Source organism: Phallusia mammillata, chromosome 6 (genome assembly GCF_965637545.1).
Source record: "Phallusia mammillata chromosome 6, kaPhaMamm4.hap1.1, whole genome shotgun sequence".
Taxonomy (NCBI): Eukaryota; Metazoa; Chordata; class Ascidiacea; order Phlebobranchia; family Ascidiidae; genus Phallusia; species Phallusia mammillata.
This window is the reverse complement of record NC_137257.1, coordinates 16,833,529-16,859,174: the sequence shown is the minus strand read 5'-3', so window position 1 is coordinate 16,859,174 and position 25,646 is coordinate 16,833,529. Positions and strand designations below refer to the sequence as shown.

The 25,646-nt window shown below is 37.3% G+C and overlaps 4 protein-coding genes and 2 non-coding genes across 10 annotated transcripts in view; 3 read left to right on the top strand and 3 right to left on the bottom strand.

The window, feature by feature from the left end:
- The window catches only part of LOC145233633 (protein mono-ADP-ribosyltransferase PARP4-like), a 30,039-nt gene extending 25,265 nt beyond the window's left edge, over positions 1 to 4,774 (top strand). For 2 of the 3 annotated variants that reach the window (XM_080098402.1, XM_080098401.1), the window contains exons 27-33: positions 38 to 281; positions 914 to 2,715; positions 2,821 to 2,876; positions 2,934 to 3,036; positions 3,092 to 3,156; positions 3,230 to 3,353; positions 4,106 to 4,774. In XM_080098402.1, the coding sequence (XP_079954528.1) occupies positions 38 to 281; positions 914 to 2,715; positions 2,821 to 2,876; positions 2,934 to 3,036; positions 3,092 to 3,156; positions 3,230 to 3,353; positions 4,106 to 4,206 (2,495 nt within the window). In that variant the 3' untranslated portion in view covers positions 4,207 to 4,774. Of the gene's footprint in view, positions 1 to 37; positions 282 to 913; positions 2,716 to 2,820; positions 2,877 to 2,933; positions 3,042 to 3,091; positions 3,157 to 3,229; positions 3,354 to 4,105 lie in introns of all 3 variants that reach the window. The other variant, XM_080098403.1, reaches the window with a different exon arrangement.
- A 1,632-nt stretch (positions 4,775 to 6,406) lies between these two features.
- LOC145233635 (dehydrogenase/reductase SDR family member 6-like) lies at positions 6,407 to 12,325 on the top strand. Its single transcript, XM_080098405.1, has 5 exons — positions 6,407 to 6,774; positions 7,365 to 7,534; positions 8,969 to 9,147; positions 9,435 to 9,527; positions 11,464 to 12,325. The coding sequence occupies exons 1-5, from the start codon at positions 6,422 to 6,424 to the stop codon at positions 11,518 to 11,520; spliced, it is 852 nt and encodes a 283-aa protein (XP_079954531.1). The 5' UTR covers positions 6,407 to 6,421; the 3' UTR covers positions 11,521 to 12,325.
- Positions 12,326 to 13,924: 1,599 nt separating this feature from the next.
- LOC145232898 (dnaJ homolog subfamily C member 27-A-like) lies at positions 13,925 to 17,382 on the top strand. The gene is made up of 6 exons (XM_080097575.1): positions 13,925 to 14,084; positions 14,184 to 14,327; positions 14,791 to 14,933; positions 15,361 to 15,484; positions 15,622 to 15,707; positions 16,466 to 17,382. Exons 2-6 carry the CDS (start codon positions 14,228 to 14,230, stop codon positions 16,634 to 16,636), a joined length of 624 nt encoding a protein of 207 aa, XP_079953701.1. The 5' UTR covers positions 13,925 to 14,084; positions 14,184 to 14,227; the 3' UTR covers positions 16,637 to 17,382.
- A 1,411-nt stretch (positions 17,383 to 18,793) lies between these two features.
- Positions 18,794 to 18,867, bottom strand: Trnas-gga (transfer RNA serine (anticodon GGA)). Its single transcript has one exon. It is a non-coding gene; the product is annotated as a tRNA-Ser (tRNA).
- Positions 18,868 to 19,443: 576 nt separating this feature from the next.
- LOC145231943 (uncharacterized) lies at positions 19,444 to 24,242 on the bottom strand. 3 transcript variants are annotated; one of them, XR_013860794.1, is made up of 11 exons: positions 23,697 to 24,187; positions 23,342 to 23,382; positions 23,021 to 23,148; positions 22,809 to 22,961; positions 22,606 to 22,737; positions 22,356 to 22,431; positions 22,123 to 22,164; positions 21,728 to 21,873; positions 20,982 to 21,119; positions 20,242 to 20,643; positions 19,444 to 19,644 (listed from the first exon to the last, which is right to left on the bottom strand). XR_013860794.1 is itself a non-coding variant. In XM_080096413.1 (10 exons), the coding sequence occupies exons 1-9, from the start codon at positions 24,044 to 24,046 to the stop codon at positions 20,991 to 20,993; spliced, it is 1,197 nt and encodes a 398-aa protein (XP_079952539.1). In that variant the 5' UTR covers positions 24,047 to 24,242; the 3' UTR covers positions 19,444 to 19,644; positions 20,982 to 20,990. The 3 variants fall into 3 exon arrangements, 2 of the variants coding, with proteins under 2 accessions (XP_079952539.1, XP_079952540.1); XM_080096413.1 differs by lacking the exon at positions 20,242 to 20,643 and having other exon boundaries at positions 23,697 to 24,242; XM_080096414.1 differs by lacking the exons at positions 19,444 to 19,644; positions 20,242 to 20,643 and having other exon boundaries at positions 20,988 to 21,119; positions 21,742 to 21,873; positions 23,697 to 24,185.
- On the bottom strand, positions 23,476 to 23,574 carry LOC145235287 (small nucleolar RNA SNORD16). Its single transcript, XR_013861783.1, has one exon. It is a non-coding gene; the product is annotated as a small nucleolar RNA SNORD16 (small nucleolar RNA).
- Positions 24,243 to 25,646: the final 1,404 nt, after the last annotated feature.

Below are 25,646 nucleotides of genomic sequence, written 5' to 3'. Positions count from 1 at the left end.
GTTTAGCCATTCGTTTATAAAATCATTTTTTGTTCAGATATTGACAGCCAATCATTCGTGGCATTGATCACTGAAGCGTTGCGAGAAAATGACGAAGAGGTTGCCAATGCTTTGAGCACAGTTTTCGATTTTCCCGGTCGCTATGGTTTGCGCAGTGACAAAGACTCCAACAGAAAAGTGTTGGAGTTTACAAAATCTGGTATTGAAGCAATAGACCAATCCAACATACCAGTTGAAGAAGGACTTCAAATTTTTAAAGAGAAGTTAGCGACACACCAAGGGTAAATTTGCTCTTGAAAAATTTATTTTATATTAGTAACTTGGCACTTGTACTTATGTTTCTAAAAGAATGAATGCTGATATGTTTCCATCATATTTTGTGCAGTAGTGTTTTTGTTAATAAAAGACCGTAATTATTAATATAAAAGTGAGACTAAAAAATTCCTAAAACAAGACTTTTTGTTTGGGACAAAACTGTGTGTTTTGCCATATTTCAAATAATAAGTTGCTTGTGCAGTTTGTGCTGTAAACAGCACAGGTTTTAGGGTGCTGCTGTTTTTGTTACTGTTTTGTTATATTAATCAAGAAAATATCAGCCTGGGCAAAGTTTTAGCCCAAGGTGGAAATTTTACATGTTTTAATGGCAAACTTAAGCAAATGAACACAAACCTGGGTCTATGAGTAGTTTTGAAACCTCTTAATGGGCGAAAAAAAATAGATTAAAATTTTTCAAGGAAATGCTCCGTTTGGTCTCAGCATGCTAGTGTTGTTTTGTACCACAATAAATGACAAAGCAATAAGTAATTTTTCTTAAAACAAACCCATGTTGTTTAAAATTTTATGCATCATAACTTACCTCATATAAATTTGTTACAATACTTATTATTTATTTAATAGGGTAATTTTTTTTCAGAAATGACATCTTGAAAGTTGTTGATCTATTTTTGGAATCATCACATCAGATGGAATATTTAAGTGATGGCGAATTTGCTATGATACCTGAGCCAATAAATCCGGAAAGGCTTAGGGTAATGAGTTTCAACACTTTCTCCCAAGCAGCAAATGCTGATAAAATGTCTTTGAATTTTGGTGCACAATATGGTTCTTCTGGTGCAGTTGGTGCTATGATGCTGTCTGAATCAGAAAGTGAAGGTTTTAGCCTTGAATCAGTTGATAGATCTGAAACTGGAATACCTTCCGATCAGCTTGGTGATGTGGTTGAACTTTGTAGTGATGTTGTCTTGCCACCAAAAATGTCATACAAGATAGGACCAAATATCGAACAAGCACTTTTCGCAGATTGTTTGGACGATTCACTTCGTTTGATGATGGCTGAAAACCCATGTTATACCATGGGTACAAGCACTGTAATCAAACCACAAAAAGTTGAAATTGAAGAGTCAGATATCATATGTGCATTGGGAGATGATGACTTGTTTATGAGTCAGCAGTCAGCAGGTAAGAAAATGGCACAAAAAGGTTCTGTCACTAGAGATCAAAAGGCTACTTCTAGGGATAGGTCCTACCCTGGGGAAGCTTGGTGCATGGCACCCAGAACACTGTCCAAAAAAAATAGTCATGAGGAATGGACCGACTGTATGTTCGAGGAAGATGAAACCTTCAGTTCAGATGATTTTGGTTTGTCAGATGAAGCTGAAAGTTTAGAACCACCCAAGCCTTTGCCTAACACAACAGATGCATCCAGATCATCTAAAGCAAGTGCGTTACTCAAAGGAATCGAATTTGCGCCAGCTCCTCCCCCACCCCCACCTTCTCTAAATGCAAAGAGCATGAGTTTAGAAACTGTCACAAAAACACCCCCACCACTTCCTGAACGTTTCAAAGCTTGTATGCTTTCTCCCCAAACAAAAAAACAAGCAGCATGTCTGCCCCCTAGACTAGTCCCACAAAGTAATCTGTTAGCTAGAAAACATGATGCACTTAGAGTTGGTGGAGGTGATTTAAACAAAGCTGCAGCAATGAGATCTTCTTTTCAAGCAACCAGATTCGATAGCTTCTCAATGCAGATGCCAGCAAACACAGGTGATGCTACAGAACTGTCTAAAGAAACGATAGAACCTTTGTGTGATGAAGATGAGAGCTTTAGTTCACATGATTCCAATTTCTCCAACGAGGCTGAAACTTTAGAACCACCAAAATCACCACCAAAGACTTTGCCTAAAACAGCAGATCCACCCAGATCTTTTAAAACTGACAAAAGAAGGGCCGGGTCTGAAACAATCAAGTCATACCAAAAATTAAAATCGGTTCAGACGTTTTGCACCCAGGCTCTTTCCAGAGATTTGCCACCAGCTCCTCCCCGATCCCACCCTTCTCTGAGTGCAAACCGCAAGAGTTTAGAAACTGTTACAAAAACTGAGACAGCTCTCCAAGCTCATTATTCTGCCAAAACAAAAAACCGAGCATCACTAAGGTCTGCCCAATCAGGCCCACAAAGTAATCTGTTTGCCAGAAATCGTGATGCACTGCCTGGAGGGTTAAGAGTTAGAGTTGGTGGAGGCAAAACTATAGCAAGGAGATCTTCCCATCATGCAACCAGACTCGATAGCCTGTCAATGCAAATGCCAGATAACACAGATGATGATGCAGATATTATAAAAACATACTTGTCGCTATATGAGGAAAAGGAAAAAGAGTTGGCGGATGTGTTGTGTTTGAAAAGAATAAGACCTGCAAGCAAACCACAAACTATAGGTATTTTTCACAGTTTTTAATGTCTTCTCCTAAAAGCGTTTTTTTAAGCTTACTGAACCTATGTATTTTCATTCAAACAGCACTGTTTTAAATTATTTTCAACAGAGTCAGTTTTGCAAAAGGAAAGACTTTATGAAGCAATCAACAATTACATTGAAAAGGTATGTGGAAATTTGTAGATGATTTATGTATTCACATGACATTCAATTTTTTTGCAGGAATCTTCGTTTCCTTGGGCTCATGCTCCTCTATTGAATGTAGTTTTGAAGAAAAATGAAGCCTTGTTGAAGATTTTAAAGGAGGCTGGTGCTTCATCATTAGGTGAGGTTAGTGCAGAAGTTTGACAAAACTAAATGAAAAAAATGTTTGTTTTTAGGACCAAATGTGTTTAATGCCTTGTATGAAATGGTGAGAGTTGCAGTGATAGCCAAAGTGTTGAAGGTATTTTTTTCATAAATTAAACTGGTTATGTCCAAATAAATACTTTTTACAACAATATTTTATTTGTGCATAGGAATTAAACTGCAAGAATGATGATGTCAAGGATAAACAACGCCAGAAAATTGTCTCAACCCAAATGACCTGGCTGAAAAAGATGGATTCCATTTATCCAAGCCTGTACTCTAGACTTGAACTAGGTTTGTGGTTTAAAAATCCACTTGTCACCTTTTTAATTCACAAAACTCCAGATATGCATAACTGTTTTTATTAGTACTTAAATTTGACCATGTATTTTTGTATTTCAAAGCCTGGGTTCATTAAATAGAAAATGCCATTTTGAGATTCAGTTTTGAATGGTTGACTATCGATTCAGCGAATATGTTTAACAAATGTTTTAGTTTATCTTTTTACATCTAAAACTGATCATACGCTAACCGCTGAGGACCTGCAGTCACATGCAGCCACAAAGGCGAGTTAATGTGGCCATGAACATGTATACTAAAGTGTGTGCTACCCTTATTCGAATTTCAAAATTTGTGTGATTAGATATTGTGGGTCTGGAAAAAAACATGATCGGCCCGAAAACCAAATGTACCAGACTTCTTGTCTGCTATTGTGTGTAAACAATGAGAAATACAGGCACCACATGTGTCACAATATAGATAGTGATATCATAACCAGTTATAGCTGATCACCAGACTGTTCAGCCCAGTCTGAGGATCACTTTAAAAAATATTCTGAACTTTACTAAGTGTGGAAAGATCATTTAAAATTGGGTCTTTTATCAACTTTACAGGTCATATTCCCAAAGCATACATGTCTATTTACAAACCACATGTAAAAATAAAAGTAAATTTCTCCCAGTTGGGAAACACCGTCATAGATTAATAGAGGTTGAAAAGTCGCCCTGTAAAAGGTAAAACATTGTCCTATTGTAACCTGTGTTTAGGTAAAGATTGGGAGGATGCAGCTAATAACATCCTTCAGACACTTCTTGCTGGACTCAAACCTGAGAAAGCGATTAATGATCTGTTCTTCTCATTTGAATGAAATTATTCTATGCGATGATAATTTTGTGTCATGGAATCATCAAATAAACATCCTGTTATAAATGTATAAACACTAATGACATTTCGGATTTACTAACACTGTTTTTCTGTCTGCACCAATCATACAAACTCACATAACTAACAATATTGTTACAAAATCGTTATGTTTTGTATATTTTGTTTATTCTGTGGGTGATAATGATTGTGTAATACTTTGTTGTGTAATTTTTACTCAGAAAAAATGTGTAAAATTGTAACTAGCAATCATGCATATTGTTTTTGTCAAAAAGTTCATATTGTGCAAATTTACTTGTGATAATTGGTCATTTTGAAATGGCATTTTGTTCTGGTTTAAAGAAACTTTAAGAAATGATTAATGTTACTCTAATTACATATTTGCCTCTGGTGCACTTCTTCACCTATTTTTGTTTTAAAGCACTTATTTTTTAGCACACGAAGAACTTTCGGTCAAAAAGTTTTTTTGGGGGCAAATAATATGTTTGTGCTATGCATTTATTACCGCCACAAACTTGTGTCTATCAATCAAGAAAGTGTTTTTTGTGTGTGTAGTTTCTATTGCTTCTTTAATCTGTATCGTATGGTAGGGGAGATACATAACATTAAAAATAGCATGGAAGGCAACATAGGTTACGGAGCGCCGTTCAAAACTGTGGTCTTTAAAGCGCCTTTGCGGGACTGCAGTGAATTTTTTTCAGATGTGCTACTGTCAAATAGTAAAGTTTTGTTGTCAATAACCCCAAATCAACTATTTCATGGCACAGGTCAACAAGTGTCAGTCGGCACAGCATCATTTAATTTTAGCTTTATTTGCATGCATTACAAACCAGTTTACCTAAAGCAGTAGAATATTTCCCTTTTATTTCACTATAGATCAGGGGTTCCCAACTGGGGGTACGAGATTGAACATCAAGGGGTAAGAAGGCCCTTGGGCCACAGAGCAGCTTTTTAAACAGATTTTACTCAACAATTTTATTTTGGAATTGTAAATTTATTATGCCACTTTGGTCTTTGCTTTGAACAAAATTATATACAAATAATTGTTGTTATTTAGTAAAAAGTCTCATTGTCTCATAACAATGCTTTTTTACATGCTGCCAGAAATAAACAACAAAGCACAAAGTTAGGAATAAAATGCACAGATAAAGGAGGCATTCAATGTAGTTTTGCTGTAAATCTGCTACAAATGGTCTAGTATCCACCTTCAGAACTAGAGAAAGTAGGGGAAGGCGGGGCAAAAAGGACACCTTATCGTTTTCATATTAAAAGAAGTGTCAGTACCATTTCTTCGCGTAACAGTTAAAACTAAACTACTAGACGTCATGTAAAACTTTGGAAACACTGCTCTTTCTAGAATTCTGGAACAGAAAAAATCTAATGATGGTTTAATTTTATTCTTTATAAAAAGTTTAATAACATACTTTATCAAGTTTAAACCAATTTCTTTTAAGACAGCTAAATCTTTTAGTGTTGTTAAATCAGCTTATTATAGCTAAATCCATAAGAATTTTTTGGGGGTACGAAGAATGCTCTGACCTGACAAAGGGTTACGAGCAGCAAAAAAGGTTGGGAACCCCTGCTATAGATACTATAATATCTATGATTTCACTGTCACGCACATGTTAGAGTTTGTGACGTCATAGCAGATGTAACGTGCAACTCATGCGTTTGTTTGTAGGCTTTAAAATGTTCCCCGTTTTTGTTAAGGCCAGGAACGCTTTTATAAGTGATTTACAAGAATATACTTTTGCAAAACGCTAGATTGTACAATTTTTTATTAAAAATTTGAGATTCATAAAAAGTCTTGAAACATCAAAAATAGTTCCTAAACAAGGGTATTTTTTGTTATGCTAGCTGGACTGCTGCAACGTTTGTTTGCTAAGATGCACCCGCAATGTTAGTTTAGCCTTGAGTGCAGCGTTGCTGTTGCGCAAGATATAATCGTAGCAAACCAGGGTTGGCCAACCTTTTAGCATACAGTTTCAAATGCGCCGTAAAGTCCAAAAAGATACAGCTGGTTTCGGAAAAAAACATGAATTGTCTGATTTTTAGTTTTACAATCTAAAGATTTGATGCGAATTTGAATAGCCTGACTGAATATAAAACATTTGCCCAATTAAATTCGCGTTCAAGCACTCATTTAAGTCAATTTATTTGTTTTTCCCTGTCCCTGCTGGAATACTTTGCACTAATTGCACATGCACCATAGAACAGCCACTCCTGACTTAAAACTGTCGGTCGGTTTCAAAACGGGCTGCTGTGACTTTATTTGTTGCGATTATTTTGCAGTAACTACTGAAAATATGGGACGTTTGGAAGGCAAAGTTTGTGTAGTAACTGCTGCAGCCCAAGGAATGGGTCGTGCATCAGTTTTAGCATTTGCTGAAGAAGGTGCAATTGTTTATGCATCTGATATCAATGTGGAAAAACTAAAGGAAATTGAAAAACCCGGCTCCATTTTTGTTTCCAAGCTTGATGTTACTGATCGTGCGGCGATTGACAAGTATGTCGCCACTTTGCCAAATGTAGATGTTCTTTTCAATGTTGCAGGGTAAGTATTTAAGATGGTTTTTTTATTTTTTCAAAGGTAAAATATACATAGATGAGGCATGGTAATCAACAAACTGCTTGCTTTTTGCTGAGCTGTAAGAAATATTTATCTTAGATTAGTGGGCAAAAATACAATAGCCGTTGCGCAATCATGATTTTAGTGGGCCATACAGCATTATATATTGCTCACAGCTCTGCAAAATTGTTATACAGAACATTCTTATTTGCATCATTACATAAAGCTCACACATTAAAACTACTGATGTTTGCATCACTCTCACTTTTAGTATCAAAACCATTTCTAAACATTGATTTATTTACCATAAAAAAGTTAAATGTATGCTTGATGGAAGGATTTTGCTTTGGGTTATCAATTATCTTGTTGTATCTAAATGTTTAGGGCTGTTTGGGTCTTTGGTTGTGGCTAAAAAAATAGTTGGGGCTATAGTAAAAGTTTGCCCATCACTGAGTTATTTTTCTCACGTTTTTGCTACAGCCTAATTTTTGTTTTTTACTGTGTTAACACCGTTTAGAACTAAAGCAATAGTTAGACATTATTAACAAAATTTTGTAATAAACCTTGTGTTGCAGGATTGTTATAACGGGAAGCGTTTTAGACTGTACTGATAAAGAATGGGATCTCACTATGAATGTGAATGTAAAAAGTATGTTCCACATGATACAAACAATCTTGCCAAAGATGCTTGAAGCAGGCAAAGGAAGCATTATCAATATGTCTTCTGTTGCATCAAACAGGCTGGGTAAAGTATATAATTTTATCATTTCGTAGATAAGACTCTCTGTTATTTTTGTGTTGATGATATGTAGGGAAAAGTGGTTTTAGCTGAAAATATTTAAGCAAACTTAGTGTTATGTTTAATGCTCTGGATGGGCCTGTTCTTAACAGACAGTGTGTTCAAACTAGTGATGCACCGAAGTTTCGGTTGGCCGAAACATTTCGGCCGAATACGCTGTTTTCCGATGTTTCGGTTTCGGCCCGAACTTTTTTGAAAATTCGGCCGAAACCGAACTTTTTTATTGCATGGAATTAATGCCCAAACTATCATTTTCACCAATACGAAACGTCATAAAGCAACTAATTGTTGTATCTATAAAATACGAGCCACATTGTCTACAAAATATCACAAGTTTAGTAAAACTTCCGCATTGTGGAAGTGATTTTGATTTGTCATATTTCACTTCACTTGCATCAACGACACAAAGTTCAGTTGAAAACATCTATAGAAACGGGGATTTTTGGTTCGGCCTGATTCGGCTGAAATTATTCGGCCTTGTGGCCGAATATTCAGTTTCGGCCCGAACCTTTTTAGGCGGGTTCGGTGCATCACTAGTTCAAACCACTGTAAGATTTGGAAATTGTGACGTCAATTTGTCTGCAGTGATATGTTCAAGTTGTTCAAGTGCTTGTACAACCCATGTGAATGTTGCATGAAACACTAGGTTCATCAATGGTACTTTAATTGCCAACATGCACAAGGGACTAAAGCAGTGGCGTGCAACATACAGCCCGCAGGCCACAGTCCGGCCCGCCAAGCTATTTAGTGTGGCCCCCACCAACACACTGATTAAGATAAAGAAATGCAATTCTTCTGAGAATTAAGCAAAATTTTCCACTAGTTTTTGGTAAATCTCCTAAGTTGCTATACTGTATGTAACAGATATAAGCTAAATCAGCGTTTTCCAACCGGTGGATCATACAGCTGTTACAGCAGCAGCCTACTTCACCGAATGTGACGTAACAATTGCCCCTCGTCTAGTAAACAATTCTTTTGTGCGAAAGCCAGTCTTGCGCTGAAACTCTGTGTGTTGTAGAAAATAAATTTATTGATGCTTTTGGAAGAATTTCAAATTTATTGTGCACATGAAAAAAAAATTACGTGGTCCTCACTTGAGGTCCGAAATTGGTTATACGGCCCACAGACGAAAAATGTTGCACACCCCTGGACTAAAGCATCAACCTTCTAAAACAAAAACAGGAAAACTAATTCCACCAAGTCAAGCAGCATTATATCAGCCAATCGTATTTTATTGATCTTCTTTAACATCAAAATTTTCAATTTCAATTGAAAAATGAGCGGAAATTTTTTAATTTTAATGACATCTGTGACATGTAACCAGCTTTTTGAAATGGCAATCAAAACTAGCGGTTAATAATAATTTACTTTTTTTGGAAGGTGTTTACTTGAGATGTGTATACCAAACATCAAAAGCTGCTGTGACTGGTTTGACTAAGTCTGTGGCTGCTGACTATATTAAAGAGGGAATCCGCTGCAATTGCATTCAACCAGGGACTATAGACACCCCATCACTCAATGCAAGAATTGCATCCAATGCAAAAATGGACCCTATTGAAGTGAGTTTCAGTCGTATAAAAAAGCTGTAGCGTCTGTTGTTACTCTGCTGGCTCACTAGGACTTTAAAAAGATTTTTTTGACATCAACATTTGGTTCATTCACACAAATTTGTTTATCCTGAATGTTATTAGTCTTATCAGATTGTGTTCAGCATATAATGAACAACAGTGCACAACAAATCCAAAATAAAATTTTACTGCAATTGTGACCAGATTATAATACAAAGAGAAAACAAAGGGAAACCATTTCATTTGTCTTTTAATTTTTGACAATAAAATTTTTTTAGTCGAAGAAAATGTTTGAAGCAAGGACACCTGCCAAAAGATTTGGAACAGCTGAAGAAGTTGCCAAACTTGCAGTTTACTTAGCCAGCGATGAAGTGAGTTTTGTTTAATGTTTATTCTTTTTCTGATTGACGTAGGTTTGGTACCAACCAAGTTTATGTGGTCAATGATGACATTGTTGTTGAAAAAACTTTTCTTGGACATTAACAATGATCATACATTAATTATTGAATGGCAATTATTGGTATAAACTAGTGTCCACCAGGCCATCCATATTATTATGGGTCCCCTTCCCTGAAGGGGACACATATTGATTTTACTCGAATTGTTTTGTTTTTTTTTCTTTTTTTTCTTCCCAAAGTTTGTCCGACTCGTTTTTCCATCAAATGTTTGATGGATTTGGCTGAAATTTACACAGATGGTAGATATAGTTATGTAGATGTGCATCCCACTTTGTTTTTGTTGATAACCCCAGTATTTACCCCGCTAGCCCCCTAAAATAGGTATTTTTTCCCGGAAGTTTGTCCGACTCGTTTTTCCATCAAATGTTTGATGGATTGGGCTGAAATTTACACATATGGTAGATATAGTTATGTAGATGTGCATCCCACTTTGTTTTTGTTGATAACCCCAGTATTTACCCCGCTCGCCCCCTAAAATGGGTGTTTTTACCCAAAGTTTGTCCGACTCGTTTTTCCATCAAATGTTTGATGGATTTGGCTGAAATTTACACAGATGGTAGATATATTCATGTAGATGTGCATCCTACTTTGTTTTTGTTGATAACCCCAGTATTTACCCCGCTAGCCCCCTAAAATGGGTGAGTTTTTAAACAGTTTCAGAATTGGCTGAAATTTGGATTTCTTGTATAGTATGCCATTTATAGGTGTCGATTGTTGTGTTCAACCCTGTAGTCCTAACATTTACCCCACAAGCCCCTAAAGTGTAAAACGTATTTGTATGTTACTGGGCACCACAAACGAAAGATTTCTTTGGAACAATAGTGTTACAAGGGCAACCAGTTGTATGTTGCTCGTTGGTGGGTTGCTTGGTGGTCGTTTTTGCGCCATGGCAGTTAGGGGCTGGTTAACAGCCCTATGACGTCAGAAACAGTAACGGTTGTTGCTCAAAACACTTCTAGTGGTCAAAATTTTAAACATTGGCGGATTGGGCTGAAATTTTGCAGTACTATTGATTGAGTCATTTTGGTTTTTATATATTTTTTAGTTTGTGTGTCGAACCCAATTAGTTGCCCTACTAGCCCCCCAAAATGGGTCAGTTTTTTAAAACGTTAAATAGGACATACTTCAAACAATATCTGGGGTGAATCTAATTTTATAGTTTGTATTCTACATAGTATTATTATTTAAGCCCAGTGCCGATCACTGTGTTTTACCTTACAACACCCGACTTTCTCATGGTTATCTCTTGAATTGCATTATTTTCAACTTTGCATGTGTGGGGACCCATGAGTTTTTGCCTGCAGAAACGACTTAAAGTTTTAAAAGACGATGGCTAATATGGGACCCAATACAAAATAAGCATAGGAAATATATTCATGTTTTAAAATAGATCATAGTGTATATGCAAGGGCAATATGTGCTAAGCCACCCTTCTAGTTATTGAATGGCAATTATTGGTATAAACTAGTGTCCACCAGGCCATCCATATTATTGTATATTAGATTTTGAAAAATCTTGCAATTAGATTTTTTAGCTTATGTCTTGCTGCTTAGGAATGCTTGGTATATCAGCTAAATTTAGTTTAAACCCTTTATTATGCCTAGCCTAAATTCTTTTTTTTAGTATTCCTCTGCCTCTTTTTAAACATCTTTCTTTTAAAATGAACAAAACCATTTCTTGTGTGTATTTTAATGCATACACCATTTACATAGGTAAGTCTGGTTGTATAGTGCTTACATTGCTAAAAGTTGTCCCCCTAAACTCAAATTCAAATTTTTAATGATATGTTACTGAAAAATGAGAAAGTGTTTTCACATAAAAAAAAAAAACTTTTTTTTTTCATCTTTAGTCTGTTTACGTCACCGGAGGAGAACATGTAATAGATGGTGGTTGGTCTTTAATTTAGGAAACACTTGCTTTGAAAATGTGGAATTTACAACTGGGGGTGATTTGTTTGGTGTAGACTAATTGATAAATGCTTTTTTGGTTGGTTATATGCTGCGAAAGGTTTTGGTGCACTAAATATTGATATTTGCAACTTTCGTTTAAAAGTACATGATATATAATTTTGCAGTAATATTGACAGGTGTACTATGCAAGTGTTAACCATAAATTAGATTCGGTTTTCATTACCCATGTTTTCTTATATAAGAGTCAATTATTACCATTTGACATCAACATTCTTAAAGCATTTGAATCTTTTTCATTTTATTTTAAGACCATACATAGCTAATTGTGCAAGTTTATTTGTATTTGCAAAAATCATTCTCCTTATTTTGCAATCATTGTGTTCGTAATCTAACTTGTTGCTTTCATATCCTTATTCTATGAGGTTAGTTTATTGCAATTACAATCATTTAAAGAAAGAAAGTGGCTTATTCTTGTCCTAAACATTTAGTTTTTGTTGTGCATGCAGTGTAATCATACGTTATTTCATCTAGCTAAGTCAATGTTAGGCAAATCCCTGAAAAGAAAACAATGTACCGACTATGGACCACCACAAACTATTAAAACAAACTGAGCTGGCACCGAAAATACAACAATGTTGTGTGAACAGCCCTTGTTCAAACCACCTGAACAAGCAAAAGCTAGCTTGGCAGATTTAAGTTTTCACACCGTTTCCATTAACTCATCACGTACCTACCAGTTAGTGTGAAGGGCTGTTTGTTTTTAGCGCTTATCAACGATTCAAAATATGATATTGAAGAAGGCATACACCGTGTTTAAAATATGTTGACGATGACAGTTTTGGTAAGGGGGTCGCAATCAAAGTCTAGAAAACATTTCTGTATTTCTGGTATCAACAAAACGAAGGAGATCGAACAGTGTTGTCGTGCCAACATGTAAGTTTCGCTTTAATATTTGTGTTTTAAAAGTTCCATTTGCATAATAAACTACTCGCACTGAACTAAACCACCATAAAAGTTGCTTGTTCAGCACTTGGCTTGTTCTCGCACTAAGCAAACGTCCCAACAAGACAAACAAAAGGTGTTGCACTCGCTGGGTCAATAGTCCGTGTCAGGGTATGTTTCGTGGCACTGGGACAGGATCATATTTTGATAATCTGCTCGCATGTAGTACTATTCGGGTCATCCCTGACTAAAAGTTCCTCAGAGATACAAAAACACTAATAAATTTTTAAACACTTTACTCAAATTTCTAGAAAACGACACGACAAAGTAGTCTGCAAAAATTTCAGCTTGTGTATTGTAAAGTTGTCTTTGCCACAAAGTAGACCCTAGGTTCGGTCAATGGGCCGATTTCGCTTTGCCTGAACCTTTTGAGGCGCGTTCAGTGCATCACTTGTTTATAGTAATAATTCTTACCTCAGCTAACTGGATTATAGAATTTAGTGGAGCAGGTTCGGCTCTTAAGTTAAACTATGGAGACACTTCGCTTGACAAAAAAGCGACGGAACGAAATTAAAAATAATTTGGCAAGTATACTTTAAAACCATTTGCAAACACCACATTTTTGCATTCAAACAGCGGGTCAAAGAAGCGAATTCTTCGAAATCGCCCGTTGCCTAAAAATAAAAAAATACTAACTAAAGTTACTAAAACTACTTCATTTCGTTTAAAAAAACAAAAAAACAGTACAAAGTGTTCTTTCGTGTGATGTTTGGCATGTAGCAAGTGCTGTCCATCATTTTGAATGTATTTCGAGAGTTTATTTCGCTCGGCGAAACTATCGTGTAGTAACACAATTGCACTAAAATATTCACCCTGCCAGAGATAGCTGCGCAACGTTGAGACGTCAAAGCGCGACGAAGCAGAGGGCATAGTTGGTGGAGAGATGATGATCCGCTGCAGCTACACCGTTATAAGCGTTAATTAAGAGGGCCACATTGTTGACTTTTAAAGCTATGCGGACCAAATAAGGGATAAACCCTATCATGCGCAAATCGTGTTGGGAGGCCCTGCTGTGTTAAAAATCTCTTAGGGGTGAAAATCCCTAGTAGCTTTTTCGGTTTTGGGGCCCCAAAAGTCGAATATTAAAGCAGCAGCTAAGAAACTGAGATGCACAAAGGCAAATTTGATGAGTGCTAAGACTATTTCCACAATATATGTTACGAAACAAAGCGTTCTTTCATTACCTTTTTTAAAAAAAATCTTGCCATTCATTTTTTTTTTCAAACATTGCCTGTTAATTCAATTCGAACCGCGAGAAAAATTACGAAAGCACCACTATGAAACAAAAAAGTTTAGTAACCAGCGATGCAATAAAAATGTATTGCTTTACAAATTACCCTGATAAATTTTGCAGAGAAAGCTCGTTTCTCTATTTTACCTACCTGTGTTGTAGCCGACTTAAGTAACAGTGTACCAAGATTCAATTATCTGCTGTTTGGCGATTGGATCAAGTTTCTATCAATGACTTGCCTTCAAGCAGATTTTAAAGCGTCGGTAAACAAGATAACACTTCTGTTGGAACAAAGACCCTTCCATTAGGACGAAACTGCTCAAAGAGGTCTGTTTAGCCTATATTGGTTCTTGAACGGTATTAGAAACGTATTTAATAGTGTAGAACAAATTGACAACAAATACAGTTAAATATGTTCGTGTTAAGGTGGCATTAGGAATGTAAACAACCTTTAGAACAAGGAAATAAAAATGGCCGAAGCAAAGTTGAATATAGATGACATTAAATGCGATCTTGGATCTATTGAGAGAAGCGTGAGGAAAAAAGTTGAAAGTGTCGTATGGGTGAAAGGTTTGAACAACTTTTTTGTATCATTCTTTTCTTGTTTAAAAGATTGGTTACTCGATTTAAATCTCATAGTATTATGCCTTTTTGAGAGAGTTACTCTAAAACACGCCAGCCACGCAATCTACTAATAAAAGAGTTTGTATAACATCATATTTCATTCTCAGATTCCCTTTGGCGGCTAATATTGTTTCACGGGTTAACACGCAATACCAGCATGCTGTGTTTGAAACCAGACACAATACATTGAATAAGCTATTATTAGCTCAAATGGGGTATCTGAGAATAAATTGTAATGTTATTGTAATTGGCCTAATAACCCTGGCCCTATAATAGCCCTAACCGTCAACATTTTTACACGTTTCTTATCGTTTTCCATGAGTAGTTTTGCACGAGTAGATTGGGTGGATTGTGTATTTCAAAGGGGCCCATTTTCAAGGCAATTGTTGAGAAACTTTTTTATTTGCAGTTCTGGCTTTGGGAAATGCCGGCGTTGGAAAAACCTGCCTAATCAAGCATTTTTGTGAAAGCAAATTTAGTCAATGCTACCACGCAACTGTAGGAGTGGATTATGGTTTCAAGGTGCAAACCATCAAAGGAATACCACTGCGGGTCGGTTTTGTCAAATCCAATCACAAGAGTATTATAAGTTTGCTATAACAGTTTTTTATGTGAATAACCAAATATGAAAATACTTCACAAAAATCACAACCACTCAGGTATAAGCATTGCATGGCTCGATGCGTTTACATAACCAGTCAATGTTTACAATTTTAAAAGATTTGTTTCTATTTCTCCCAAGTAAACTTGACAGTGCCTTAAAATCCACACAGTAACTATATAGATAGCAAAACAAAGCGTGGGGGCATACATAGCGATTTTGGTGCTATTGGACTAAAAATACCCGGTTCAAATAAGTTTGTAATCGGTTGTGTGGAACTTATAACTAAGTTACACCAAGTTTTGTAGGAAAGAAAAATAAATAGGCTACCTTTCACACTTAGTGCAGCTCTGGTATATGCAATATTGTTTTTTTTAGGTTCATCTTTGGGATTTGTCAGGCGATTCACAGTATTATGACGTCAGAAATGAGTTGTATCCCGGGACTGAAGCATGTTTCATTGTGTTTGACGTCAACAACCGCTCAACGTTCGAAAATTTAGGCAAATATTTCGAAGGGTTTTTGTGGTCAAAATATTGATCAAATTTGCTATTACGTCTCTTCCCTAACAAGATGTTTTGATAAAATATACAATATTGTGTCAAAATGTATGGTTTTTTGACTCACTTTATGTTGCAGATAACTGGATTCGTGAAATTGGAAAATTCGGCGCGCTAAATTCAACAATCGCTGTTGTTGGAAATAAAGCTGATTTAAGATCAAATGTAAGTTACGTGTTTTTGACAAGTAGCCTAATGTTAAAAATAGGTCGAAGAAACGTTCTTTATTACATGGTATCATCGTTTCAAAATCAAAACCACCAACTTGGTCAACGTTTAAAAAAAATACCCATTGACGCTGCGCAGTTGTTTTCAAAATTCATCTGTGAAATTTCACGGATCTGTGTTCAACAGTGTTATACGTCTATAAAACAGTGTTATATGTCAGTTATATGTCTAGGACCTAGACTCTAGATTAACGTTGACGTCTGGGCTACATCATATAGAGCAGGGGTGGGCAACCCTTGTCACTGTGGGGCCATATACAATTGCGATGATTAGATCGCAGGCCGCACCTTTATATAACACAAGGTGTTTTTACTTCGTTGCTGACCAAATATGCTTAGCTACAAGTAAAATTCGGATTTGATTCCAGCCACATATTGCCTGGTCGCAGAAAAGTAGCACCGGGCGCACAAATTTGCTCAAAAAATATAATAATTGGGCTCGTTTGCAGTACATTTGAAATCCAAGTGTCTCTGCGGGCCGCACAACTTTAATCAATGGTCCGCATTTGGCCCGCGGGCCGCAGGTTGCTCACGCCTGGTATAGAGTATAGACTCTGTCATTGTACATTGTAGCAGGTGTTAAGAGTAAATATTTGCGCCTTATTTATATATGGTTTAAATGAAAATAAACAGGCGAACTCAAAAGGGAATTCGTATTAGGTCGCTCTTGGCGCGTGATCTTCTTGTTTTTTTTAGAAGAACTGCGTTACAACAGCCGAAGGACGAAAATGGGCGAGCTCTAAAAAACTGCCTTACTATGAAACGTCAGCTTTAAGTGGGGTTGGTGTCTTGAAGCTGTTTGAAGACTTGCTTACAACTGTTGTGACTGCAAAAAAATTGGCTGTCCGTCCTTCAACCACTGCCTAAATTCGTGGCAAGAAATGAACCAAACCAGCCTCTTCGGTTCACCACTAGTTTTATACCTGCTTTATGTGCGTGGGACGCTGGGTAGCAAGTCGGCAGAGCTACTAACACCACACATCGCGGAAGCTGCACAATTAGCTAAAATTCGTTAGGTGGCGCAAATAGCTAAATTCGGATTTTTTTGGAAGTATAAGTAAAAAGTTTGTTGGGCAGGAACTTGGCCGAATGGTCTGGCGCGCCTGACCCACATATAGAAATAAAAAAAAACCTTGATCGGGATTTGTCCCTGGGAGTGTCCCGGGTTCGAACCTCGTGAAAAAAAAGTGAAAAAGTAAAAAGTTTGTCACAGTTTTTCCTACACAACCAATAGCAGACTTAACAATGTTCCATTACACGACTTGCTTTGTTTTTCAAATGCTGACATTAACGCCATGTCAAACAACGACCACGATTTGTTTTTTTTAGTTTCAGAAGAGTGATTCGCTGGTAAAAACAGCTTTTTTGTGTGTATTGGTTATGGTGTTACAAAGAAACACTTTTTAATTACTAGTATTTGAATGTCTGAAGTCAGCCAAATTTCGTCTACCTTCTTTCAAGTCCGCCAAATTTCGTCTACCGCTTAAAAAAAAAAAAAAAATGGGTATATTATCTCAAGAAGCCCTACAACGACTGCAGCGATTCCAAAGAGGTCGTTTTCTGCAGAGTTGCAGTGTTATTGTGTGTATGCTTATACATGTACCAGCATTTTGCTTTCGCCCCTTTTGTTGTCTTGGAAAATGTCGCTTCAGGTTTGTGGTTTTCCAGCTTAAAGCTTTTTCACTCTCTCGGAGTAGTTCAGTTCGTCACTCTCGGCTTCCTGTTTAACGATCTACGAATTACACAGAAACGGGAATAGGGTTTTTTCAAAACCGGGCCAAAATTTTCGATTTTGAAAACCGGTTTAAACCGGTGTGGGTGTTCAGCAGGAGGCCTAAACCGGTCACAACCGGTTGGAAACCGGAATATTCTCGCGAAAACCCACCGAAAACCGGATTTTTCTTCGATTTTGTTGACCCCCCCAAATCGAAAAACGGAAAGGCCTTAGGGTTTTTTCGAAAATCGGGTCAAATTTTTCGATTTTGAAAACCAGTTTAAGCCGGTTTGGGGGTTCTGTAGAAGGCAGAAACCTGTTATAACCGGTTTGAAACGGGAGTATTCCCGCGAAAACCCACCGAAAACCGGATTTTTCTTCGATTTTTTGAACCCCCAAAATAAAAAAAAACGGAAAGGCCTATAGCCTTAGGTTTTTTTTCGAAAATCGAGTCAAAATTTTCGATTTTGAAAACCAGTTTGAATCGGTTTGGGGGTTCGGAATACCGGAATATTCCCGCGAAAACCCACCGAAAACCGGATTTTTTTTTTTACTCCCCAAAATAAAATAAAAACGGAAAGGCCTATAGCCTTAGGTTTTTTTTCGAAAATCGAGTCAAAATTTTCGATTTTGAAAACCGGTTTCAACCGGTGTGGGGGTTCAGCAGAAGGCAGAAACCGGTCATAACCGGTTTGAAACCGGAATATTCCCGCGAAAACCCACCGAAAACCGGATGTTTTTTTCGAAAATCGGGTCAAAATTTTCGATTTTGAAAACCGGTTTGGGGGTTCGGCAGGAGGCAGAAACCGGAATATTCCCGCGATAACCCACCAGCTATAGCCTTTCCGTTTTTTTGGCATGTTTAGGGGTCAAAAAATCGAAAAAAATCCGGTTTTGTGTAGGTTTTGTCGGAATATTCCAGTTTCAAACTGGTTTAGACCGGTTTCTACGTCCTATTTGACCCCCCCAAAATTGAAAAAAAATTGCGGCTTTGGAGATAAACTGGTCCAGCTGTGAAAATTTGCATTTAATTATGTGTGCTGTAGGCTGTGAGTTGATTTAAACTTTGAGAATTTGTGTGCAAACAAAGCTAAATATGCAGTCAACACACAATCTAACATATAGTAAATGACAGTACGCCAGGATTATTGAAGGCGCCATACCGAATCAGCCGGTCACCAAGCATTCACCACCATATGGCAAGGCGTAGGCTAGAAAATTCGAGTCTGGTATACTTTTATGACCACACGTCATAACTACGTCATACCTGCACCTACACCGATGACCTTTACATATGATCAACTACGTCTAGCCTGCGGTGGGATTCGAACCCACGACAGAAGTCTTTCCGGGACTCGCACTCTACCAACTGAGGTACGCAGGCTCAGTGGAGAATCCGCCGAAAGTCGAATCACAAGCACCGTTGCCTGCCTCGTATTCTGCACATGTCAGCTTCGTAGTAGGGGATCGCCAGATTAGTAAATGACATTATCAACAAAACATCAAATCGTTCAGCTCAATTTATAGATTAAGTTAGAAATCAATCTGAACTTTGAGGCACTAGTAAATGGGATATTATGAGATAAATCAAAATTCTTTAAATCAGTAATTTGTAAACAAAAAATATTTAGAAATAAGAACCTGTGATGCGGCCATTCACAGCAAAATGGTTGCGCACCCCTGTCCAAACTGATGCCAATTGTTTTAGTTTTGCCAAGTTTATTTGCTAGTTGTGAAAGGGTTTTAGCAGGATAAACTGCGTCGAAAACAAGCTTGGATTGGCCTCCAGTCAAAAAAGGCATTTGGCTCTGGCATGTATGAAGTGGGTTAAGAAATATATGTATGTTATATTAGGCCCTATACTGTTGATAAAGATAAGGCTAAAACGCATGCGCTACCAAACTCCGAAAAAACTTTTGCACCCCTGAATTAAGTCCTTTCTGCACAAGTCCACGAACCGTTTGTACGTTTCTAAACAATGTATTGACAAAAAAAATAACAAACAGCACATGAAAACATGATTTAGCGCCTGCTGTTGGCAGCGTAGAGAAAAAACATCGTGCTAGCTTTTTACGCACTGTACAGATGTTGGTAGAAAAACAACCACACTGAAGACGAAGGTCAGTTGATGGAATTGGTTGCTTTTTGGCGCCATACGAAGCTGTACACAAAAATTTGAAAAGTTAATGATTTGCTGTTACAGTAAATCAGAAATGCACAAAGCTGAATTTTAAACTTGGTTGTTAATTTCACAACAGTCCAATTTTTCCTAGTTGAAATCGTATGTTTGTAATAGCAATGTGCATTTTTTCAAGGTAGATTCATGGCAGTGTGAACGTTAAAACCCAACAGGAGGATATTGGTTGTGTAACTACAAAGAAAAAGGAAGTAAAAAGTTGAAAACTATCATCCGCAAGAAAAGGTTAAAAAATCTGCAACTATAACTGAATGCAAAAAACTATGCTTTCCACTGACTATCTGCTAACGTCTGAAAAGAATTCAACCAAAAAATGAGTTGGATTTGTTCACACTGCCCCAAATCTCTACAGTGCAAAATCTATAAAAATTGAAAATTGAGTTATTTTGGCCATTGTTTAATTGTTTTTTCCAGATTTACTGGCAAATAAAGCTTTGGAGCTCCATTATAGTTAGAAAGCTAAAATGACAATTTATTGTATTTCAGGGTTTAACTAAGTTGGAAGACTAAACTATGATTTTGATGGCCATCCAGTACTTAACCCTAATTTGTCCCAATTACCCGATGTCGCCAAGTGATCCGCTCGGCAAATCCGTTTCTTTCCGTCACGCTGCGGTGGTGAGCAGAAGTGTGGAAAGAACTCGGGCATGGGCGTGTTTAAAAGTGAGGCCAGTTTCTCGGGACTTTTACAAAGCTTAGCATATGCTATAATGGTGAAAATGCTGCGCTACCCTTTACATACGCTGAAAGCTATCATATAGAAAAGATTTTCTCTATATCATCACCTTTTTACAACTTAAAACATTACAACTGTACATTAAAGAGTGAGAAAAACATTAAGAAAAAAGTTTACGGAGTCTATCGTGTTAACAATATCCCCAAATAATATAAGAAAAGGTTAATAATAAAGACTATAGGCCCGGAGCCGTGGCCACATTCTTTCTCACAATGCCTTTGGACGCTCTGCAGGCAACACAAAAAGAACAACTTTCAATCACTGAGCAAACATATGATATCCACCAACCACCACTAAATGTCACCCAAACGGAAAAGGTTTCTAACTGAGGTTCTTTGCCTTCTACTTCTTTTTACCATGTTCTATTTATGCCATTTTTATGAATTTTAAAGGTAGTGTGTTTTAAGTTTTAATACTTTTCCCACAGAAAAACATTAAAAGTTTTGCAGGTTTCACTTAAAGTGCGAACACTAAGTATTTGAAACTTTTGAAGGTTACCTTTCATTGTTTAAGGTATGTTATTGGAGATAAATAAAAATGTCACAACAAAGAACATAATTCTCACCTTGGTCAGCTAGTAATCGTGATACCCATGGTAGGCACCGTGGAATTGTCCACGGTGGCCGTACCAATTAATATGGTTTGAATGAGTTCTGGTGTCCCCCCATCCCCCTCCTCGGCGTCTTCCCAAACCCTCCCTGGGCTAAAAACAAAAGCAGTCGATCAATTTTATTGAAGTTACAAATAGGCTTTTGTGTTATTGGATGAAAAACATACAAAAACAATCGGTACTCTTGAATGATAAAAATATCAGCTCAAATAGACAGAAAAACAACATGATTTATTGTTCAAACGTTTCTGCAAATGCTTATGCCATTATTATCAGTGAAATGAAGGCCATATTAACAAAGATATCACTTTTTACGCCTTTTTGAGCAGTTATTTTCTTCACCAAACTTAACAGATTGCACTGGCTCAATGAAAAATTTGTTAAAACTGTGACCTTGTGAGCATTGTTTGTTCAGTATTTAACCCTAGCATCTGTTTTATTGTCCGTATTTTTGCACAAGTTTGTTTGCTGGAAATTTATGAGGTGTTTTATTGCTATTGTAAAGTGATATTTGTGGTTTTATTACAAACTGAAGTCACAAGGTCTGACTGTACTGACAGAGTCTAATCTTGATTTAAATCTTTTAATGTTTAATACAGGCATAGGCATATTATATGTTTCTTTAGATTTTTAACAAAACACCTGCAAAAAAGTATTGTAAAAAGTAAAGTAATAAAAAATGAGAAAGTGGGGCGGCTCACTTTCGATCCCTTACCTCCACCACCATAACCGCCCTGGAATCCATAATTACCATAACCCCCATGACCTCCAAACCCCCCACCTCCGGCTCCATAACCACCTCCGTAACCATCGTAGCCACCGCCATAGCCACCACCGTAGCCAAAGCCTAAAAAACCAATGTATTGACTTGATGTGTGTGTAGAATATATATATATATACTGGGATTTGTTATCTGCTTTACAAACGTACACTTAACAATTTTAATACACATAAAAGAAAAACCTAAGTATTATTTTTCAGTATTCTTGCTTTAAAACATCATTTTACAATCTTCAGCAAAATATTCTGATTGTTGCGCAAAATATCATTTTACAATCTTCAGCAAAAGATTCAGATTGTTGCGCAAAATACTCACCGCCGCCACCACCATAGCCACCAGGAGGTCCACCCCAGCCACCTGTAAATTCAACACACAACTGGTTACCATTAAATACCTTATGTATTTATATGTTAAACTTTTCTTTGAATGGTCCAAGCTCATAGCGATGCGGTTGTTATCAATCAAGACATTTCAGACAGGGATAACTTATAGTAATCATGGCTGGTTCATTTGGTTTATTGTAAAACAGTAGTGATACTATAACATACCTCGGCCCATTCCTCCTCCACGGCCCATGAATCTGTTACCACGTTCCAATTGTTGCTGCGCTTCTTTGACGTCAATCTGAGAAAATAATGATACATTTTACAACATGATATAAACCGCTTTTAAAGCTTTCCATTACAAGTTCCACTTCCTGTGGCAAGAACTCAAGAAAAAGTTCATTACAATTTTTGTTGCAATATCCAGTAATTGCCTATACTGCTTGTGTTAACTATGATAATCACATGTTCTTACACTTTTGCCATCCAACTCTTGATTTCTTTCAGCACAAGCCAGTTTTAGCACACCATCTTTTTTAAAGGTGATGAAACAGAATCCTCTTTTCTTGCCAGTATTTCTGTCTGTTGGGCGCTCAAGGACATCGATCTGTTAAATTAGAAAATTGAATAGATTATTGACAGTTAAGTCATAATTTCAAATGTATGTCTTGCACATACCTCTCCGAATTGACTAAAATGCTCCCTTATTGTATCATCCTCAGTTTCAGTGCTGATTCCACCGACAAACAATTTGCCATCCTTTCTTTGTGCCTCTGCACGCTTGGGGTCAATATGGCGGCCATCAAGCCAGTGGTCTTTACATTTCATAACCTGCGTGCATGAAAATCGTAAGTTACCAAGTAAAAATTGGACAATTTCACTTTTCTTACTTCATCCACACATTTTGGATCTTCAAACAATACGAAGCCAAATCCTCGTGACCGTTCAGTTTTGCTGTCCTTCTTTATCGTGCAGTCTCTTACTTTACCGTATTTTTCAAAATACTCACGAAGGGTAACTGAAAATAAAAATTGTAAACAATTAACTATTGTTTAAAAACCTCAGAAGAGTTATAATCTAAAACTTTAAATCTAGCTCATTGCGAAGCTACAAAGAAATCCACACAAATTTCAGATGACGAAAAATTGAATAATCACAGCTAGAAAAGATAAAAAACAGATCTTTTAAATAAAACACATTTATGAACTTACAATTTTGTGTGTCCCATGAAAGTCCACCAATAAACATTTTCCTGTAATTAAAAGAAAACTTTAAAAGTTGATTAAGAGTAAAATAGAGGTTACAGAGGTTAATTCAATAACAATGTGGACAATTTACAGATGAATGCTCAGTATCAAGTATCAGCAATGTAATGATATGGCTTAAAGGCAGCAGGCAACTGCCACCACATCAAACTCTGACGCAAATTACAACCATCACGGCAGTTTGGTTTTGTTACCAATTTTTTTCTCACAAAAAAACACACAACTGAAATAGCAAAAACTGGAAACAATACTTTTTTAAGGAAATTTGATAAACCAAAAGTACTGATTAAATTTTGCTTACGCGTCATTGTCTTCGGTGGCATTAATTAGGGCGCCCTCCTCAAGTTGCTTGTCTTCTTGTTTCTCGCCTTCGCCATCGCCGCCTTCAACGGCTTCTTCGCCGTTGCCATTTGTTTCAACATTAGTTTGTTCAACAGCCTCGGTGTTATCGGTGTTATCGGTGTTTTCTGCGTTTTCTGCGTTTTCCTCGGTGGTTTGCTCTTCATTCTCAGTTTTGATTTCAGGTTCTGGTACATTTTCTTCTGGTTGTTGCTGCTGTTCTTGTTCTAATTGTGGTTCTTCTTGAACTGGAACAGACTGTTCCTCTTCAAATTCTTGCTTAATTTCATCGGCGTTTTCGTTGTCTGCCATTATTTTAGATGCCCTACAGGCGAAGTTGGTTGAGTTGTTTTAACGTTCACTACTCAACTAAACGTTAACTTGAGAACTACAACTGCTTGCAACGCCACGAAGTCTTCTCCGCAACGAATGGGCGCCCAAAACCTCGTGAACCATGTGACGGCCACGCCGATTGGTCACGTGGTTTCATACTGGGGTTTTGATTGGTTGTTTGTCTCACGCGCATGCGCATTGGCTGTCTGGCCTGGAAGCCTGATCAAAAAAACAGAAAAAAGGTTAAGACGGCTTCCACGTTGCTCCTTTGTTGGCTGAAGACGGGACATTGAAACTAGCTGCGACATTGTCTTTTGCACCAAATTGCACGCTTTTTGTTTCCAGTAGCTGCCATTTTGTTACGGGCTACCCAGCGTTGCTTTTGTTGATAATTCAACCACAAAATGGTCGTTTTATATTAAGTTCGACGATGGGTACTGGTTACCGACACCCAATATCTTGATGGCACGTGATCTAGCAACCCGGCGTATGACGGACTGCGATTTGCCCACTACACGTCGCTATTAGTATGTCTTGTTACTTTGGCGTTTTTGGTTTTGCGTAAACAGTTGTTGTAATTAAATTGGCTAATATGATAGTATTTGGCAATTGTATTTTAATCAGTATTCTGTGTTGCTTGGTTTTTTCTAACGCTAGCTGCGGAAACTGTGTTATTGTACAGATATCAATGGCGGATAAGCAACAGAACAACCCACTAAGCTGCATAGCAAAGCGCACCTTTTCCTGTGCCCATGGCCCAACACCTTAGTTCACTTGTACCTACGTTTGTCAAAAGCCCAAAATGTTTCTATGTTACTAGTCTGCAAACTTAACCAGACAATAGAGGGGTCGTGTCGACGTGCCACGTGTTTTGTACTTGATGGACAAGGTAGGCTATATAGGCTATGGAATAGGCTATGAGCAAATATAAGTATAGCTTTCACTTGTGTTGTTTAGTATTTAACATACCCTATTCACCACATTTACTTTCATACTGATCCAATTGTTTCTGCTTCCACAACACAAGTTAAGTTGAGTAAACTAATTTCGCTTGGTAAAGGAAAACATAGGCCTATAGAGACATACTAGCAGCAAGACTTCAACAATCACCAAGCCGGAAATAGCTGCGCAACGTTCAACGTGTGGCATTTTCTTGCTTTTCAAAGCCTCATAATATTATGGTTTAGGAGCCTTTAAAATTAGTCTACTGTATATGCCAAAACCCGACACTATTTTGTATTGGATTGTCAAAAGTCAAAACAGTTTTGTGTTTCGTTTTTTATGGTTTGGAGTCCACCAGGTAAGGCTGGTAGGAGAACCAAGCACAGGACACAAATTTCGTAGGGAAAAATGTTTGCAGCTAGTCACCTAGTTGGGAATAAATTTAAACGTTGTTCCGTTAGTAAGCTCAGTGGCGCCAGCAAGCTGTCAAAATTCAATGCGACCTTACAACTGTAGGCCATAGTTGGTTCTTAAGGCTGGCGCAACATTAAGCTGATTGGGGACATGGGCACTGACACGTAAGGCCCCCCTTTGCAAAATTTACGAATAGGCTACAACGAAATTTGTACATGCCTGC

Bases quoted from the DNA above. Each gene is read 5' to 3' on its own strand.
- LOC145232898 (XM_080097575.1), top strand. From the start codon at position 14,228: ATGGCCGAAGCAAAGTTGAATATAGATGACATTAAATGCGATCTTGGA. The intron at 14,328-14,790 runs GTTTGAACAACT...TTTTATTTGCAG, and splicing joins AAGTGTCGTATGGGTGAAAG to TTCTGGCTTTGGGAAATGCC. The intron at 15,485-15,621 runs GCAAATATTTCG...TTTATGTTGCAG, and splicing joins CTCAACGTTCGAAAATTTAG to ATAACTGGATTCGTGAAATT.
- LOC145231943 (XM_080096413.1), bottom strand. From the start codon at position 24,046: ATGGCAGACAACGAAAACGCCGATGAAATTAAGCAAGAATTTGAAGAG. The intron at 22,738-22,808 runs GTATGTGCAAGA...CTAATTTAACAG, and splicing joins ATTTTAGTCAATTCGGAGAG to ATCGATGTCCTTGAGCGCCC. The intron at 21,874-22,122 runs GTGAGTATTTTG...TTGGTTTTTTAG, and splicing joins TGGCTATGGTGGTGGCGGCG to GCTTTGGCTACGGTGGTGGC.
- LOC145233635 (XM_080098405.1), top strand. From the start codon at position 6,422: ATGCACCATAGAACAGCCACTCCTGACTTAAAACTGTCGGTCGGTTTC. The intron at 7,535-8,968 runs GTAAAGTATATA...TTTTTTTGGAAG, and splicing joins TGTTGCATCAAACAGGCTGG to GTGTTTACTTGAGATGTGTA. The intron at 9,148-9,434 runs GTGAGTTTCAGT...AAATTTTTTTAG, and splicing joins CAAAAATGGACCCTATTGAA to TCGAAGAAAATGTTTGAAGC.